At 32.0% G+C, this 18303-nt stretch overlaps 3 protein-coding genes across 3 annotated transcripts in view; 2 read left to right on the forward strand and 1 right to left on the reverse strand.

Moving 5' to 3' along the window:
- Positions 1-4338: 4338 nt before the first annotated feature.
- Positions 4339-12605, reverse strand: LOC119606185. The gene is given in 9 exon segments (XM_037959600.1): positions 4339-5629; positions 7018-7180; positions 7252-7809; positions 7867-7961; positions 8026-8219; positions 8289-8402; positions 8404-8469; positions 8538-8675; positions 12420-12605. Coding segments are annotated over 9 exon segments (2241 nt in total). The 5' UTR covers positions 12447-12605; the 3' UTR covers positions 4339-4743.
- A 648-nt stretch (positions 12606-13253) lies between these two features.
- LOC119606183 (dnaJ homolog shv) lies at positions 13254-15455 on the forward strand. The gene is made up of 3 exons (XM_037959598.1): positions 13254-14250; positions 14804-15014; positions 15179-15455. Exons 1-3 carry the CDS (start codon positions 13450-13452, stop codon positions 15232-15234), a joined length of 1068 nt encoding a protein of 355 aa, XP_037815526.1. The 5' UTR covers positions 13254-13449; the 3' UTR covers positions 15235-15455.
- A 420-nt stretch (positions 15456-15875) lies between these two features.
- Positions 15876-18303, forward strand: part of LOC119606182 (protein croquemort) — a 22920-nt gene continuing 20492 nt past the window's right edge. Inside the window, exon 1 of the mRNA XM_037959596.1 lies at positions 15876-16342. The gene's annotated coding sequence lies outside the window, so the exon portion shown is untranslated. The remainder of the gene's footprint in view (positions 16343-18303) is intronic.

Here is an 18303-nt window from a genome sequence, read left to right on the forward strand (position 1 = left end):
CAAAAAAATAAGATCTCTAAAACATTTTCGATAGTGCTGGTTTAGGACCAATTTTAAATTTTTTTTTTAACTTTAACTTACCTGAAATTTAAACACTGAATATTGAACACTGAATATTCATAATACATTTTCCTATTTATGTATATTTATTTACAAAATTAAAATTATAATAAATATTAAAAAAGAAAACAAATACAAATCGAACATAACAAGAACTATACATACTGGAAAAAACTCAAATTTTTTAATAAAAATGTCTTGGAAGTGTAGCCACGAAATCAATGGTATAATTAGCAGAACTTTAACTTTACACTATAGTATTTATTATAATTTCTAATTGTATGTTAATTTACAAATAGTACTTATTATGCACTGAATTCTTACAATTACTCGCATAAATAGCTCGCGTCTAAGTGGCGCGCACAAACATATTTAATTAAGTAATGAATTGGTATTGAAAAATCATAATAAAGGTGAAGAGGGCGAAGAGACCCAAGAATAAACTTAAACTTGAGACTTTTTTCATTTTTGAACTGTGCCCCGTTTCTGTAATTCTCGCATCGAGAAAATCTGTCGAAAAATTCATGATCATCTTATGTAAAACAGGGTGAATACAAGAAATTTAAAAATTTCTTATTATAGACGAACAACATACATACATACATACATACATACATACATACATACATACATACATACATACATACATACATACATACATACATACATACATACATACATACATACATAGCATACAGACATACAGACATACAGACATACATACATACAGACATACATACATACATACATACATACATACATACATACATACATACATACATACATACATACATACATACATACATACATACATACATACATACATACATACATACATACATACATACATACATACATACATACATACATACATACATACATACATACATACATACATACATACATACATACATACATACATACATACATACATACATACATACATACATACATACATACATACATACATACATACATATCATACATATGTACATAAATACATCAACATATGCATTAATACATTCTTACATCAATATATGCATCAATACATCGTTTCGTCAATACATACATACATCGATGTATACATTCCCTCTGTTGTTCATTTATAATACAAATAATATGAATAACACAAATAAGTACAAACATATAATTTCTTTCAGTGCAAAGCACACATATTTTCATTTATGTTCTCTTTCATATTTTACACCACACACATATGCATTTTAAAAATTCTCTTTCTGGCCACCAATGATGTAAATCATCGTCTATAAGTGTTCAAATGATTAACCGTTAATCGATAAAATTTTGACGATTAATTGCTTGAATAAATGACAATACAAATATAATTGTAAATAATTATTTACATAATAAATCTATCTATCAAAAGTATTAATACAAACATTTATTTGTAACGGCTTTTGAAAATATTCTCTGTGTATCATTTCATAAAGAGAGCAACTAAATTAAATTGTTTTTGTTTTATGTATAGTTTGTTCTGTTGCTGAGAACATTCGTATTGCATGTGTATGAGTGAGAATAACACAATGCCCGCAGGGGCATGTTTGACCGCCAATGATGTAAATGTAAAGGGAGAAACTTTGTACATTCTTCAAAAAGTACTTTTCTAATTAAAGTACAGTGGTTTCCCGGTTTAACGAAAGATATAATGTCAGGCCCATTCGTAAAAACGAAAAATTCGTTAAACCGAATAACAATTTTTCTATAATTTAATGATAAAAATATGGTAATGGAAGGTAGGAAGTTTATTTGTTATATCCGTTTTAATGCGTTCATATAGATTGTGACCATTTCTATGCATTTTTTCTTCAGTGTGCAAAATATAAAAACATTTTTCGTTAAAATTATTAACACACCAAAATTAAAAATTTCAAGAAAAACATCTATTTAAATTAGATAAATGGATTTTATGTAAAATTCTGAATATTTTCGATTATTTTGTTGACAAACAATTCCCCGAAAGGGGTAGGCCAGTTGGTAGTGTGCTGGCCTATCAGTCTGGGAGTTGTGGATTCGATTACCACCAGAGATTTTGGTCTACTACACTAAAACGGGGGTATGGTCATCGTCACCCTGCTCGGTAAATTAGGTTAGAATATAATTGCAATGGACAAACAAATAAAAAATGCTATTTCTCTCTGTATTTTGAAAATAATCACAATATTCCTTTAATTAAAGATTTGTATGTTAAAATGTACATTTTTTTTAAAAATCATCCGAAAATCAATCCGAAAGTTATTTTAAAAATCAATTATTAATTTAATTTCTATTGTAAGATTTTTTGAATTTTAAACTGTGTACCCATTTAGAATTTCGATTTGTTAAGTCTTTTGGATAAATATAAAGTTAGTGCTCTTTTTATATAACTTTCATCACTTTTTATACAAAATTATTTACAAATTCGTTATATCGAGTACAACATTTACTAATTTATTCGTAATATAAGGTACTCAATGGAAAAAATTTGGCCGTTCGTTAAATCCCGAATTCGCTAAACTGAGTATTCGTTAAACCGGGAAACCAGTGTACTTACATATGTACGTGGAAGCAATTTTTGGTACTTTTTTACAGAGTCTTAATAATAATAATTAGTTAGTTAGTTAGTTAGTTAGTTAGTTAGTTAGTTAGTTAGTTAGTTAGTTGTAGTTAGTTAGTTAGTTAGTTGTTAGTTAGTTAGTTCGTTAGTTAGTTGTTATTAGTTAGTTAGTTCTTGTTAGTTCGTTAGTTCGTTTCGTTCGTTCGTTCGTTCGTTCGTTAGTTCGTTCGTTAGTTAGTTCGTTCGTTCGTTCGTTCGTTAGTTAGTTTCGTTCGTTCGTTCGTTCGTTCGTTCGTTAGTTCGTTCGTTAGTTCGTTCGTTCGTTCGTTCGTTCTTCGTTCGTTAGTTCGTTCGTTCGTTCGTTTTTCGTTCGTTTCGTTCGTTCGTTCGTTCGTTCGTTCGTTCGTTCGTTCGTTCGTTTCGTTCGTTCGTTCGTTAGTTTCGTTCGTTCGTTCGTTCGTTCGTTCGTTCGTTCGTTAGTTCGTTCGTTCGTTCGTTCGTTCGTTCGTTCGTTCGTTTCGTTCGTTCGTTCGTTCGTTCGTTCGTTCGTTCGTTCGTTCGTTCGTTCGTTCGTTCGTTCGTTCGTTCGTTCGTTCGTTCGTTCGTTCGTTCGTTCGTTCGTTCGTTCGTTTCGTTCGTTCGTTCGTTCGTTCGTTCGTTCGTTCGTTCGTTCGTTCGTTTTTCGTTCGTTCTTCGTTCTTCGTTCGTTCGTTCGTTCGTTCGTTCGTTCGTTCGTTCGTTCGTTCGTTCGTTTCGTTCGTTCGTTCGTTCGTTCGTTCGTTCGTTCGTTGTTCGTTGTTCGTTCGTTCGTTCGTTCGTTCGTTCGTTCGTTCGTCGTTCGTTCGTTCGTTCGTTCGTTCGTTCGTTCGTTCGTTCTTCGTTCGTTCGTTCGTCGTCGTTCGTTCGTTCGTTTTCGTTCGTTCGTTCGTTCGTTCGTTTCGTTCGTTCGTTCTTCGTTGTTCGTTCGTTCGTTCGTTCGTTCGTTCGTTCGTTCTTCGTTCGTTCGTTCTTCGTTCGTTCGTTCGTTCGTTCGTTCGTTTCTTTCGTTCGTTCGTTCTTTCGTTCGTTCGTTCGTTCGTTCGTTCGTTTCGTTCGTTCGTTCGTTCGTTCGTTTCGTTCGTTCGTTCGTTCGTTCGTTCGTTCGTTTCGTTCGTTCGTTCGTTCGTTCGTTCGTTCGCGTTCGTTCGTTTCGTTCGTTCGTTCGTTCTTCGTTCTTCGTTCGTTCGTTCGTTCGTTCGTTCGTTCGTTCGTTCGTTCGTTCGTTCGTTCGTTCGTTCGTTCGTTCGTTCGTTCGTTCGTTCGTTCGTTCGTTCGTTCGTTCGTTCGTTCGTTCGTTCGTTCGTTCGTTCGTTCGTTCGTTCGTTCGTTCGTTCGTTCGTTCGTTCCGTTTCTCCTCTTCCTCCCTCCCTCGCCTTTTTTTTTCATATTTGTTTTAATTGCAATTTGTTTTTATTAAAAAAATGTTTAATATTGTTAAACAAATACAAATGAAGTTTTGTTGTTTTTATTTTCGATTTTGTTAATGCTTTTTTTAATTTGTTTAATGTTTATTACAATAAGCCTTATTTAAATAAAGTTTAATTTGTTCTGTTTTTTATGTTACTTATAAATAAATTATAAAACATTTATGTATATTCATATTTTGTTTTTGGTTTGGTTTTTTTATTTATTTATAAAAAGAATTGACAAAATAATTTATATAAGTATGACTGTAGATAACAACTTATTCATATAATTAAGTGTTTTTTTTTTATTATTAATAATAATTATTTCTATTATTATTCTTTTACTCAATAAAATTGTTCTTTTGTTAATGATAATCTTTGGTATTTCATTTCATTTAAATAATGCGAGTGCTGAGAGAAAAAGAAAAAAACTATTTTCAAAAATTAAATTTTACATAAGATAATTTTCTAAATTAATTTTCAATTGTGATATAAAAAACTTGAACATAAAAATCCAACCTCTACAATGCGAGTACTCGTATAATATTCATAAGTTTAAAGTAAATATGAAAAAATTCTATTATTTCTTTAACTACTTTCAAGCTTTTTTTTTAAAGAGTTTTAGTAATCATCTGTTCAGATAGACCGAGTTTTATGGAAAATTAATAGAATTGATTCATTGATTCATTCATATTTTTCGAAAAAGCGTTTTTTTAAATCCGGCGGATAAGTTACATAAATATAATGTTCATTGTGCCCAACTTCATTTTGAATGATTTCATGAGATGACGAGGAGGCGCGCAACGATTGCTGCGAACCGCTAACATAACGTTGACGCGGTTCGAGAGGTCTTGGTATGGTATTATAATGTTTAACACCCCCACCACCGCCGCTGGCTGTGCCCAAATGGGTGGCCGGCAGTGTATTATCACAATCCATTTGTGCCGAATGATGACTGAGGGCTCCGGTCGAACCGGAATTTGGTCCATGCGTACCACCACCAACACCTGTTACCACAGATGTGGCAATGGGTCTACTTATATAGTCTCGTCGGTCTAAAATGTCCTGTTGGTATGCCAGATTCGTCTGCTGACGATGCAGTGGAGTCTGTCCGCCTCCGATGGCAGCGCCACCGCTCATCGTAATCGTGGGCGTACCCGGCAGACGCTGATCTCCTATGTAACGTCTTGGACTGTGACGATAATCGTATTGCACTGGTTCTGGGTATATATCGTGTTGCATTGCTTGCTGGTGATGATGTAATTCGGCTTGTTGCTGTGCTTGAGCCTGCTGTTGCTGCTGTTGGTAATAATATGAGGTGTTGGTCTGAGGCTCGACGTTGGTCATACCATGATGTATGCCGGTGGTAGGGTAATCTTGAAAATGATAATGATCTGGGTGCATAGTTTGTTGTTGTTGTTGGTGCTGCTGCTGTTGATGATGAAGCTGTTGCTGCAGCTGCTGCTGCTGCTGCTGATGTTGCTGCAAATGTTGTGGATGATAGTGCTGGTGGGTGGGTATATACATATGCTGATGATTGGTTGTGGCATTGATTGTCGTCTCTTCGGAGCTGTAACAAATAACTTGGGTTTAATCAACATTTTCTAGTGTTAGTGTTTGAAACAGATTGTTAATTTAAAGTCTACGAGGGTAGATGGAAGGTTGAGCTTAATAGTTTGAATGAAATTTGTAAAAAGCTTAAGATCTAACTGGTTTTTTGATGGTTGCAATATAGCGCTTGATTAAGGAACGCGTTTGAGATAAAACTAGTATATTGACTAACCTAAAGATTAGCCATACATTTGTCTACTGAATGATGTATAGAACAAGTCTATATACTATTATATAGACCAATCTATAGACTATAGATCGGAATGTTGACTAGTCTATGGACTAATTCATTAACAAGTCTATTTAGTAGCCTATTGACTAGTCTATATATTATAGATCAGTCATTAACTAGTCTACAGATCAGTCTATTGAGTAGTTTATACATCAGTCTCTTATCTAAGGTATAGATTAGACTCTTCTCTAGTCTATTGATAGGATCAGTCTATTGACTAGTGTATAGATCATTCTATTGACTAGTGCATAGATCAGTCTATTGAGCAGTACATTTCAGTCTTTTATCTAATCTATTGATCAGTTTACTGACTACACTATTCTACTGACTAGTCCATTAAGTAGTTTTTAGATCAGTCTATTATCTAGTCTACAGATCAATCTATAGAGTAGTTTATAGATCAGTGTATTGACTAGTATATAAATAATATTTGTCCAGTCTATTGACTAGTCTATAAATTAGTGTGTAGATATAGACTAGTCTACAAATCGGTATATATACCAATCAATTTATTAGTCTATGAACTAGTGAATAAACAAATCTTCCGACTAGTCTATGAACAGTCTATTGAATATTCTATTGATTTATAGATTGTAGATCAGTGTATGCATCGGTCTATTGACTAGTCTATAACACTCCCTCTTAACCCATAGATCATTCTAGAAAGACCAGACTATTTACCGGTCTCTAGATCGGTATATTGATTAGTATATAGATCAGTTTATAGACTAGTCTATATACCAGTCTATAGAGCAGTATATTGTATAATCCATAGGCGATCAATATATTTTCAAGTCCATAGACCAGTATTTTGACTAAACCATAGACCAGATCTGTCGACCAGTTTATAGATCAATATATAAATTAGTATATAGACAAGTCTATTGATTATACTGTTGTATAGACTTTAGATCAATCTATTAACTAGATTATGGTTTGATCTATAGACCGATCTATGGACAAGTTGAGTAATTATTCTATGGACCAACCTATAGACAAATCTACTGTCATGCTATTGAATAGTCTCTTGTTATTGTAACGTAATTAATATTTCAGATCAGATCAACGCTTCAATCGATCCTCGCAGATATATCGGAGGTTTTTAAATTACTTACTCAAATAATATCCAAATGATATAATAACAAAAACAAATGCCGGTAGATAAAACAAAAATTAAAATTAATATTAAACCCCAAGGAAAGGCACGTGGTTCCAAAGGACCATCTTCCCAATAACGTTCACAGGTTAGATACCAGCATACAGCTTTATTCATTTCCTCTAGAAAAGTCATAGAATTAGTCAATATATAAAAATATATATATATATTTAATTCTAGAGCAACAACTTACCCTCCATATCCTTAAACTGTTGATCGGTCATTGAGAGTATAAGGCCGCCTATACAACTTCTAACCAAATACTCACATTTGGCCTTAAGTTTACTCAATTCTTCGGCCTTACAATTGGCTCGTATCTTTTGCATATTCGTTAATTGGGCACTCGAAGTCTTATTACTGTCTTCGGCCGATGTATTGGCATTTCTTTTCGCATTATTATCGTCTTCGTCCTCTTCATCATCATCATTATTATCTTCTGACTTTTGACCACCTCTAGAAGCCTTAGAATCTACTGATGACGTATCTTTTGCTGATTTAACGGATTTCGTTGTTATTTTTGCAGCAGATGCAGTGGAGTGTTTGTGGGCATGAGAAGAAGCCGCAGCAGAAGATGATGACGACGACGAAGAGGAGGAGGAGCTGCTGCTGCTGCTACTGTGTATGTGTATATGCGGTGCTGCTGCCGAAGATGTAAGACTTTCGGCTGAAGACTGTGGTGCTTGAGGAAATTTTGAACGCGAGGCACCATTATTGTTGTTGTAAAAATTTTCATTAGAATTTTGGTGTGAATCTGTAATAGAACACTTAAATATTTTCTTCTGTAAAAGATAGAAAATATTTGTTTTACCAGTCTGTTGACATTTAGTTTGGCCAATTTTATCCTGACACAATTGACGATTTTGTACTTTGGCTGCACGTGTTGATGCACCAGTTGAGGAAGTTCTGAAATAAGGAAACATATTAATTAAATAAAAAAAAATAGATTTGATTAGTTTGTTTCCGTTACCTAATGGGTAATAAACTTAAATACGCTACATTCGCCTTAGCCAGTGCTGAATTTTGTCCAAATGAATCGCCCCAAACTTCAATATCTGTAACAATACTTTGATCGCCCAATTTTAAAGATGATGACTCCTCCGATTGAAACACCTCACAACGCATTATATCGCAATAATCTGCCAAACAAACAGCATCTTCGGCCTAAATGACAAAATAATATTTTTTTTTTTTAGATATAATTAAGTGTTTTTGAATAGTTAAAGGACTCACCTCATTTATAACAGTTTTATGTCTCGTTTCAAAATGTAAATCCAAAAATTTCTCCTGATAGAAACTTTTACCACACAAACGACACGTCCACTGTGTGGGTCTATCACGTTTTTTTGGCATCTTGTCGGGGTGCAAATATATCTCGAAATGGATGTAAAGGACATTCGAGAGGAAGTTTAACCTAAATACATATTCATAATTGATTTATTATATATACATATATTGTAAGGCTATATGTTAACATCCTACCTGATATTTATCTAATATCGGTGTCCATTTGGATCGTACAATTTTCCGTACTAAACGACTGTTATCTTTGGAGCATAAACGTTTGAAAACATGTGTATGAGGCCATGGTATTAGTAGAAAAAAGTAAATAAGGAAAATCTGCAAATAGGATTTTGAATGATTAGAAACTTTATGGATATATATTAGACCATATGTAAATCAGTAGACTAGTCAATAATCCATAGACTAGTCTATTAACTAAACTTTGGATGGAAAAGTCAATACAGTAGTATCCCATGGACTAGACAATTGGCAATGTAGTAAACTAGTCCACAGTTTAGTCCATAATCTAAACTATGGTCTAGTCAAAGATTTTTTAATAAATTTTCATTCCTTAAGGACGCTGAGTGTTAAATTCTATATTTTTAGGTTTAATATGCAAAAAGTACCGGATGAAGAACAAAAAAGTACCAAAAAGACATGTCAATAATTCAGAAAATCAAATGGAGCTTTTTTGAATGACGAAAAAGTACCAATAAACTCCCCTTTTATTCTGTGTTTCTAGGATCAATTCTAAAAAAGTTTCAAAAAATACCAGTTGAAGATCAAAAAAGGTCTTATAGATTTTTATTCCATCGGAATTCTATATGTCAGATTTTACGTTTCTGGGTTTAATATTCCAAAAAAACCAAAAAAGTACCAGTTGCAAAACAAAAAAGTACCAAAAATCATTTTCTACAGATTTTCTGAATGTTTAATTATACGTTTCTAGGTTCAATATTATAGAAAACTCAAAAAGTACTATTTATAGAACGATAAAGTAAAAGTCCCCTTTACTCCGAACTCACTTATTGAAGATTTGGATTTCGCAGACTAGTCTATTAACTAAACTTTGGATGGAAAAGTCAATACAGTAGTATCCCATGGACTAGACAATTGGCAATGTAGTAAACTAGTCCACAGTTTAGTCCATAATCTGAACTATTGTCTAGTCAAAGATTTTTTAATAAATTTTCATTCCTTAAGGACGCTGAGTGTTAAATTCTATATTTTTAGGTTAATATGCAAAAAGTACCGGATGAAGAACAAAAAAGTACCAAAAAGACATGTCAATAATTCAGAAAATCAAATGGAGCTTTTTTGAATGACGAAAAAGTACCAATAAACTCCCCTTTTATTCTGTGTTTCTAGGATCAATTCTAAAAAAGTTTCAAAAAATACCAGTTGAAGATCAAAAAAGGTCTTATAGATTTTTATTCCATCGGAATTCTATATGTCAGATTTTACGTTTCTGGGTTTAATATTCCAAAAAAACCAAAAAAGTACCAGTTGCAAAACAAAAAAGTACCAAAATCTTTTTCTACAGATTCTCTGAATGTTTAATTATACGTTTCTAGGTTCAATATTATAGAAAACTCAAAAAGTACTATTTATAGAACGATAAAGTAACACTTATTGAAGATTTGGACTTCGCAGATATCAGGGGTCTTTTGAAAACCGATTTCAACAAACGCCCTGATATCCGCCTGCTGGTGCAATCAATACCTTTATTCTGCCGACACTATAAACTGGTGATGATCAAATGTATCTTTGGCCTTTCCTTGAAATGATTTGATATGGGGTCGAACAACATAATGTGGTACTACGGGCAGTTGTCCTGGCGAGTCAATTAGCGGGAATAGAATATCGGTTAAAGGACTGATAAGCGGTGAAATCTTTATTTCGGAATAAGTTCGGTGCTGTTACCAAAATCGAAAGATACCCCACAGAGGGAGTGACTGTGGGACTAGGCGTTGGAAATGAGTTAGTCTTTCCCCGCCTGTATACCTAGAATGAGTGTGTCAGATGTTGTTTTCTATGAGTGTGTCGGATGAATGGGAAGTGTACTGGTTTGAATGGTGCTGGATGAAAGGTATCTTATACATGTGATACTATTGAATTTTCCTTCCTTGTCCAGGTAGGTGTCCAGGGAAAACTCTGTTCATACTAGATTTACCACAGTGTGTTCTCTGTGAGTAAGAACAAAGTTCTCGGCTTATTTTATGGATTCGTATTTTCGATTACCGAATAAGTAAGTCATATGGGTGATTGTAAACGGAAGTAATGTTTTTACATCTCAGAAGTTTGGATAGCTCGAGTACTTGAGCAAAGTGCTTGTACATGGACCGATACAGCCATGTACAAAAATCATCAAATGAGTCGTCAAAGAAGCTCACCTAGAGGGTGAAAAAGACCACCGTGAAATAAGGCCAATCCGGTAGGTATTCACTTAAAGCACTTCGACATTCAAACACCCAGACAGATAGATAGACAGACGGACATCTCTTTATAGACTCTGCTATCTACAAAGAGTCAGGGTTGGATAATTGTGTTATAGAAATTACGAACCAAATAACAAACTTATTTATACCCTACAAAGGTTAAGGGGTATACAAATCTCTGGAGCTTTATAAACTACCTAGATCCATAGGTAAAGTTTAAATAGATTCAGTTTATGAAACATTTTAATTGATCAAATTTAATCAAATCCCCACCAAATAATTAACACAAAAAACTTAAACATGAAATTTATACATTACTTTTACACTTGACTAAACAGTGTTTTCCTTTTTATATTAAATACTTTAACAGTTAATCATAAATCCGCCAACACGAAATGACCAGCGGAAATGTTTATAAAAATGTCTTAAAGGTCTTATTCTAACATACCGGAAATGTCGACAAAACTAATCAGCAACCTTTAGCAAAAAATAAAATTGACACGAAACAGCAACTATGTAAAGCAAATGTTTTAAACCGAAAAAGAAAAACTGCATAACAAATGCGACACAACGAAAAATTTATGCAAATTCCAACATGTGAAAGGAAAGAGACCACCAAAAAAAATCTAAAAAAAAAAAAGTAAAAACTTAAAAAAAGGCCAGTCATGAAATCAACGACATTAGAATGAAAGAAAAAGTACAAGTGTGTTGGAAGGAAAAAATGTGTCAAATGGCAATTAAAGGACGACACGCTAACACACTAACTAAAGTACTTCAACTAACTAAATAAATGCTAGAACAACTACAACAACACACTTACTTACATACTTGTATTTAAACTTTAGCCATAAATTAAAATATTATTAAATAAATTACCACTACAAATGGGACAATGTGAATGAAATGTAGCCATATTGGCTACAATATTACAATTGTTTGTTTGTTTGTTACTTCGTGTTTAGAGAGTGAAAGAGTGAGTGTTTGCACTACAAATCCTTTTTGGAACAATTCAAATTACTGCTAACGAAACGTAATATGTACATATGCAGGCGAAATTGGCCTTAAAACGCGCTAAGCAAAGACATTTCCGTTTTTTATTTATTTTTTAAGCGCCAAATGCCGCATATGGAGACCTAACGGCAAATGTACAACAAACGGCCATTAGCACATGCACCGTTATTTTTAGGTCATTTTATAAGAGTGAGAATAGCCAAAAAAAAAAAAAAAAAACAACAAAAACACGCATAAATTAAGAGAGTAGGGAGAAAGAAGTAAAGGAAAAAGGACTAGAGAAACAGACAAACAAACAAATAATGGAAAAATGAGAACATACACACATACATATGTATGTATGTATGTAAGTATGACAAGTCATACACGAAAAAAATCGATAACACGCTTTGACAGGACTTAAAAGAAGAGCCAAAAGAAATGAAAATGAACATTTATCCAAAGGGGGGAGGGCAGAGAGAGAGAGAGAGAGGAGGTATATATATGTATAAGTCTGTATACAGCACATTTATAACTTTTATGTTTGTATGTGTATGTAAAAATATGAAAATTTTCTCATAGTTTTTTTTTTTTTTCTTTTAAAAAATGTTTAATTTAATTATTTTTTTAAGTTATTCTTTTAAAAACTCACCTCTAAATTAACAATTTTGGAACCCATACATAATAATTATTTGTATAAAATTTTAATATATAGTATAGTATATATATTTTTTATAAGTTTTACAAAATAATTTATTCTTTTACTCCAAAAAAAAAGAACTTTGTATAAATTTATGGTTTTATTATTTAGAACTTTTCTTTTTTTCTTTATTTTAGCGTTAATTTTCCTTTATTTTCGTTTTAAATTTATGTTTTAATAACTTTTTCACTTTAATTTTTTTATTGCTTTTTTTTCTAAGTGCTTCTTATTAATAATTCTAAAAATAAAGATTATTACTTATGAAATAATATACGTCTACACTTGTGAAAATATCTTAACTGTCTAAGAAAATTTCTACAGAGTTTTTCTTTTACTTTTTTCCAACGTTTATAAGGACTTTCTTGCTCGCTATTCTCTGAGTATAGTTAAATGGAGTAAACAGGAAATCAAACTACGTTCCTATAAGTATGCTTTAATAAATTTCTCTTGCTCTCGCATTTTCCGTTGATAAAATTGTCTATGTAGTTGTAAAATGATAACAGCCGGTTGTTTAATGCCTGCCAGATTGCTTATACAATAAGTAGTGTTCAATTTTCTCCAACACATTCATAATAAACATATTTTTTTCCCCCGATAAACAATTTATTAAACAAAACTTTAACTTCTTAATAAGCAAATATTAAAAAATAAATTTCCATCTCTTTTTCCAATTTCATTTAAAAGCTTTATATTAACCAAAATCTTCACTCTGGCATCTCATTTCATTACTGACAGCTGTTTCGTCGTGGCATGTCATTATTTCCCCGTGAATACTTACTTAAAGAAGCAGCATTTTCTGACCAATCAACGCAGACCACGCAGTTGTCATAATTTTTTTCCTTACAGATACCGTGGTGTAAAATTTTTTCGCAAGCAAAACATTAATAAATTATGTATTTTTAAAAGAAAAACCGTATAAATTAATATTAAATAAAAAGTCAACTATTCCTAATATAAAATAGTAAACAAATAAACAGAAACAATGAAAATCTTAGCCGTAGTTTTACTAATACAAATTGCTGTATGTCTACTGGACACGGCTTTAGCCGGAAGGGATTTTTATAAAATTCTAAATGTACGCAAATCTGCCACAACAAATGAAATAAAAAAAGCCTACAGAAAACTAGCCAAAGAATTACATCCCGATAAAAATAAAGATGATCCTGATGCCTCCACAAAATTCCAAGATTTAGGTGCCGCCTACGAGGTATTGTCCGATGCGGACAAACGTAAGACCTATGACAGATGTGGTGAGGAGTGTTTGAAAAAGGATGGCATGATGGATCATGGTGGTGATCCATTTGCCAGTTTCTTTGGTGATTTTGGTTTCCATTTCGGCAACGGTGATCCTCATCATCATGATACGCCCAAAGGAGCCAATATTGTTATGAATATGTATGTCACCTTGGAGGAGTTATATTCCGGCAATTTTGTGGAGATTGTGAGAAATAAGCCTGTTCTAAAACCTGCAGCCGGTACCAGAAAGTGTAATTGTCGCCAAGAAATGGTAACACGTAATTTGGGACCAGGACGTTTCCAAATGATACAACAAACCGTGTGTGATGAATGTCCCAATGTTAAGTTGGTGAATGAGGAACGTACTTTGGAAATTGAAGTAGAAGCCGGTATGATTGATGGTCAAGAAACTAGATTTGTGGCTGAAGGTGAGCCTCATATGGATGGTGAACCTGGTGATTTGATTATTAAAGTCCTACAAATGCCCCATGAGCGTTTCCAACGTAAGGGGGATGATTTGTATACGAACGTTACAATTAGTTTACAGGTAAGTGAATATTAAGTAAAATTTAACAAAATCATTTGAAAGTGAAATAGGGGATTTAATAAGTGGGCGTATTTTGTAAAATCAATACTTTTTATTTTTGTTAAAACAGTCTATAACAGTTATATTTCTGTACTAGTTCTGCTCTAGTTAAAATCAAGAAAAATTCTATTTAGGTTAGAGTTCAGTTCTTGTTAAGTTCTAGTTCAGTTCTAGATCTGTTCTAGTTCAGCTAAAGTTCGGTTCTAGTTTCGTTCTAAATCAGTTCTAGTACAGTTCTAGTACAGTTCTAATTTAGTTCTGTTCTAGATCAGTTCTAGTTCAGTTCTAGTACAGTTCAAGTTCAGTTCTAGTGCAGTTCTAGTTCTGTTCAAGTTCTATTTTTTCTATTTTTTTCTAGTTTCGTTCTAGTTCAGTCTTAGTTCAGTTTTAGTTGAGTTCTAGTTCAGTTTCAGTTTAGTTCTCGTTCAGTTTTAATTCGGGTTTGGTTAATTTCTGGTTGAGTTTTTTTAAAGGATTATATATTAATTCTCTTTTATATTATTTTACATTACAGGATGCTTTGGTTGGCTTTAACATGGATATTGTGCATTTAGATGGACACAAAGTTTCAGTGTCAAGGGAAAAAATAACCTGGCCTGGAGCTCGTATACGCAAGAAGGGCGAAGGTATGCCCAACTATGAAAATAACAATTTACATGGCAATTTGTATATAACATTCGATGTAGAATTCCCTAAAAAAGACTTGGATGATACAGAGAAAGAAGGTAAGATCTAAAACAACTCCAAACGGTAGACATTTGTAAAAATTTTGAATTAAAATTTAAGCTTAATTTCAAATATCTATTGCAATATTTAATATTCCACTCAAAATTAATTTTGATTAAACATTTTTATAAGTTAATAATTAAATATTTTTCCTTTTTTACAGATTTAAAGAAAATCTTAGATCAAGCTTCAATTAATCGTGCTTACAATGGCCTGTGAGATGCTGTAAAGACTTAACTAACATTTACAACAAGAAAAAACATTAGTTATTTAATTTAGTTTGATTTATTTTTAATAAAAAACTTTTTGTGAATATTAGTTTTCTCAAATTTGATATATTTTTTGTAAATGTAGTTTACTAAACAAAAGAAAATCAATCCTAAAATTGTTAAGATATCACGAATTTTCTTAATAAAACTTTATAAGTTTTTTTTAACTAATTTATTTAAAAAGTAAACCAAAATAATTTGTAATAAAGAAAATACAACATGATTTAAAAGAAGAAAATGGCCTAAAAGTATTAATGTAATAATTTAATACAAAAATATTTGAGTCTTAAACTGGAATGAAAATAAGTGGTCAAAAAAGTATTTAAAATCATATAAAAAGTGTACACTATACGTTTTAACTAAATTGGGTAATAAATTTTAACTTTACAACGTTAGTTTACACTATTACAAATAATGTTTACATTTAACATAGGTTAAATTATTTACATTTCATATTTTACCTCTTGTAATATTTAAATGCAACCCTGCATTTGTTTACAAACTCTCACTAAAAAGGTTTTCACAACAAACAGCTTTTGTCTACTAAACCAATCAGCTGTTTGATTAAAATTCTTAATGTTGTTGTTCTTTTAATAAAAAATAAAAAAATCCAATCATTTAACATTGTTCTTTCGGTGGCGAGTGTTGTTTGAATAAACTTTTAATTAATTGTTAATTTAAACAAAACTGGTTCATAATTATCTATTTAAGTAAAATAAGCAAATAAAGTGCAATATTAGATATAAAGCAATAAAACAAAAGAGCTTTCTTTTTACTGCCCATGTATAAGTTTGTACTAGTTGTGTGTCTCAATAATAATAAAACACTAAAGTGCCTATTTAAAAGTTAATTATTTTTAATAAAAAATATAAAGCAATTTCTAAAATTTAAACCTACTTAAAAGGTGTGCAAAAATTTAAATTTTATGTATGCGTTAACTAGATAATTTAACTATTAAATGCTTTTGCTGTGCCACGATTTTTGTCAAGGTTTTCCAGTAGTCATTGGGTCATTTTTTCGCTTTAGCTAATTCAATGACTGATTTTACCAAATACACTGTAAGTAAAATGAACTTGACTTTTACTGTTTTTTTGTTGCCTATAAATTGTTGCAAATATAAAGAGTGCGGGCTTTTATTTATTTGTGTAATTGTATATCTTTTTTAAAGAGCAGTCATTGACTTACATTTTGCATATTTGTATACCTATTGGTCCTACAGCTTTTTTTAATATCAATATTTTCACATTCTTTATCTAATTGAAAATTTTAACAAATATAAAATAAGTTAGGGTATTCAGCTAGATAACATTTAAAATAGTTAGAGATTTTCAGAAGATAAAAAACATGTAAGAACTGATCTATAACAAAAATATAACTGAACGAACTAACTAGAACTAGAACTATGAACTAGAACTGAAACTAGAACTGAACTAGAACTGAACTAGAACTGAACTAGAACTGAACTAGAACTGAACTAGAACTGAACTAGAACTGAACTAGAACTGAACTAGAACTGAACTAGAACTGAACTAGAACTGAACTAGAACTGAACTAGAACTGAACTAGAACTGAACTAGAACTGAACTAGAACTGAACTAGAACTGAACTAGAACTGAACTAGAACTGAACTAGAACTGAACTAGAACTGAACTAGAACTGAACTAGAACTGAACTAGAACTGAACTAGAACTGAACTAGAACTGAACTAGAACTGAACTAAACTGAACTAGAACTGAACTACTGAACTAGAACTGAACTAGAACTGAACTAGAACTGAACTAGAACTGAACTAGAACTGAACTAGAACTGAACTAGAACTGAACTAGAACTGAACTAGAACTGAACTAGAACTGAACTAGAACTGAATGAACTGAACTAGAACTGAACTAGAACTGAACTAGAACTGAACTAGAACTGAACTAGAACTGAACTAGAACTGAACTAGAACTGAACTAGAACTGAACTAGAACTGAACTATAACTGAACTAGAAACTGAACTAGAACTGAACTAGAACTGAACTAGAACTGAACTAGAACTGAACTAGAACTGAACTAGAACTGAACTAGAACTGAACTAGAACTGAACTAGAACTGAACTAGAACTGAACTAGAACTGAACTAGAACTGAACTAGAACTGAACTAGAACTGAACTAGAACTGAACTAGAACTGAACTAGAACTGAACTAGAACTGAACTAGAACTGAACTAGAACTGAACTAGAACTGAACTAGAACTGAACTAGAAAAGAACTGAACTAGAACTGAACTAGAACTGAACTAGAACTGAACTAGAACTGAACTAGAACTGAACTAGAACTGAACTAGAACTAGAACTGAACTAGAACTGAACTAGAACTGAACTAGAACTGAACTAGAACTAAACTAGAACTAAACTAGAACTGAACTAGAACTGAACTAGAACTGAACTAGAACTGAACTAGAACTGAACTAGAACTGAACTAGAACTGAACTAGAACTGAACTAGAACTAGAACTGAACTAGAACTGAACTAGAACTGAACTAGAACTAGAACTGAACTAGAACTGAACTAGAACTGAACTAGAACTGAACTAGAACTGAACTAGAACTGAACTAGAACTGAACTAGAACTGAACTAGAACTGAACTAGAACTTGAACTAGAACTGAACTAGAATTGAATTGGAACTGAACTAGATCAGAACGGAAACAGAACTAAAAATAAATTAACAAATTCTCTATTAAATAAAAAATTATTACATTTGAAATATTTCCAAAATTTCTTAGTTTTTTGAAAAATTTTTAATAATTCTTCTATTTAGAAAAAACAAAATATTTTTAATTTTTTAAATTTCTTTATGTTAAAAATAAATTAATAGAATGTTTTTGAAAAATACTAGATTTTAAAAATTGTTTATTTTTTATAATTCGATAAATGTTTAATAGCCTCTAGCCATGACTGCTTAGTATAAATGCTCTTAAATCTCAACCTACAAAGTTCAAAATGCAAGTTGTAATCTTAATATGCCTTTAAATGATTCA

This window comes from Lucilia sericata, unplaced genomic scaffold (assembly GCF_015586225.1).
Source record: "Lucilia sericata isolate MDLA Ls3-8-SP2 unplaced genomic scaffold, ASM1558622v1 Contig000557F_arrow, whole genome shotgun sequence".
NCBI classification, from domain to species: domain Eukaryota; kingdom Metazoa; phylum Arthropoda; class Insecta; order Diptera; family Calliphoridae; genus Lucilia; species Lucilia sericata.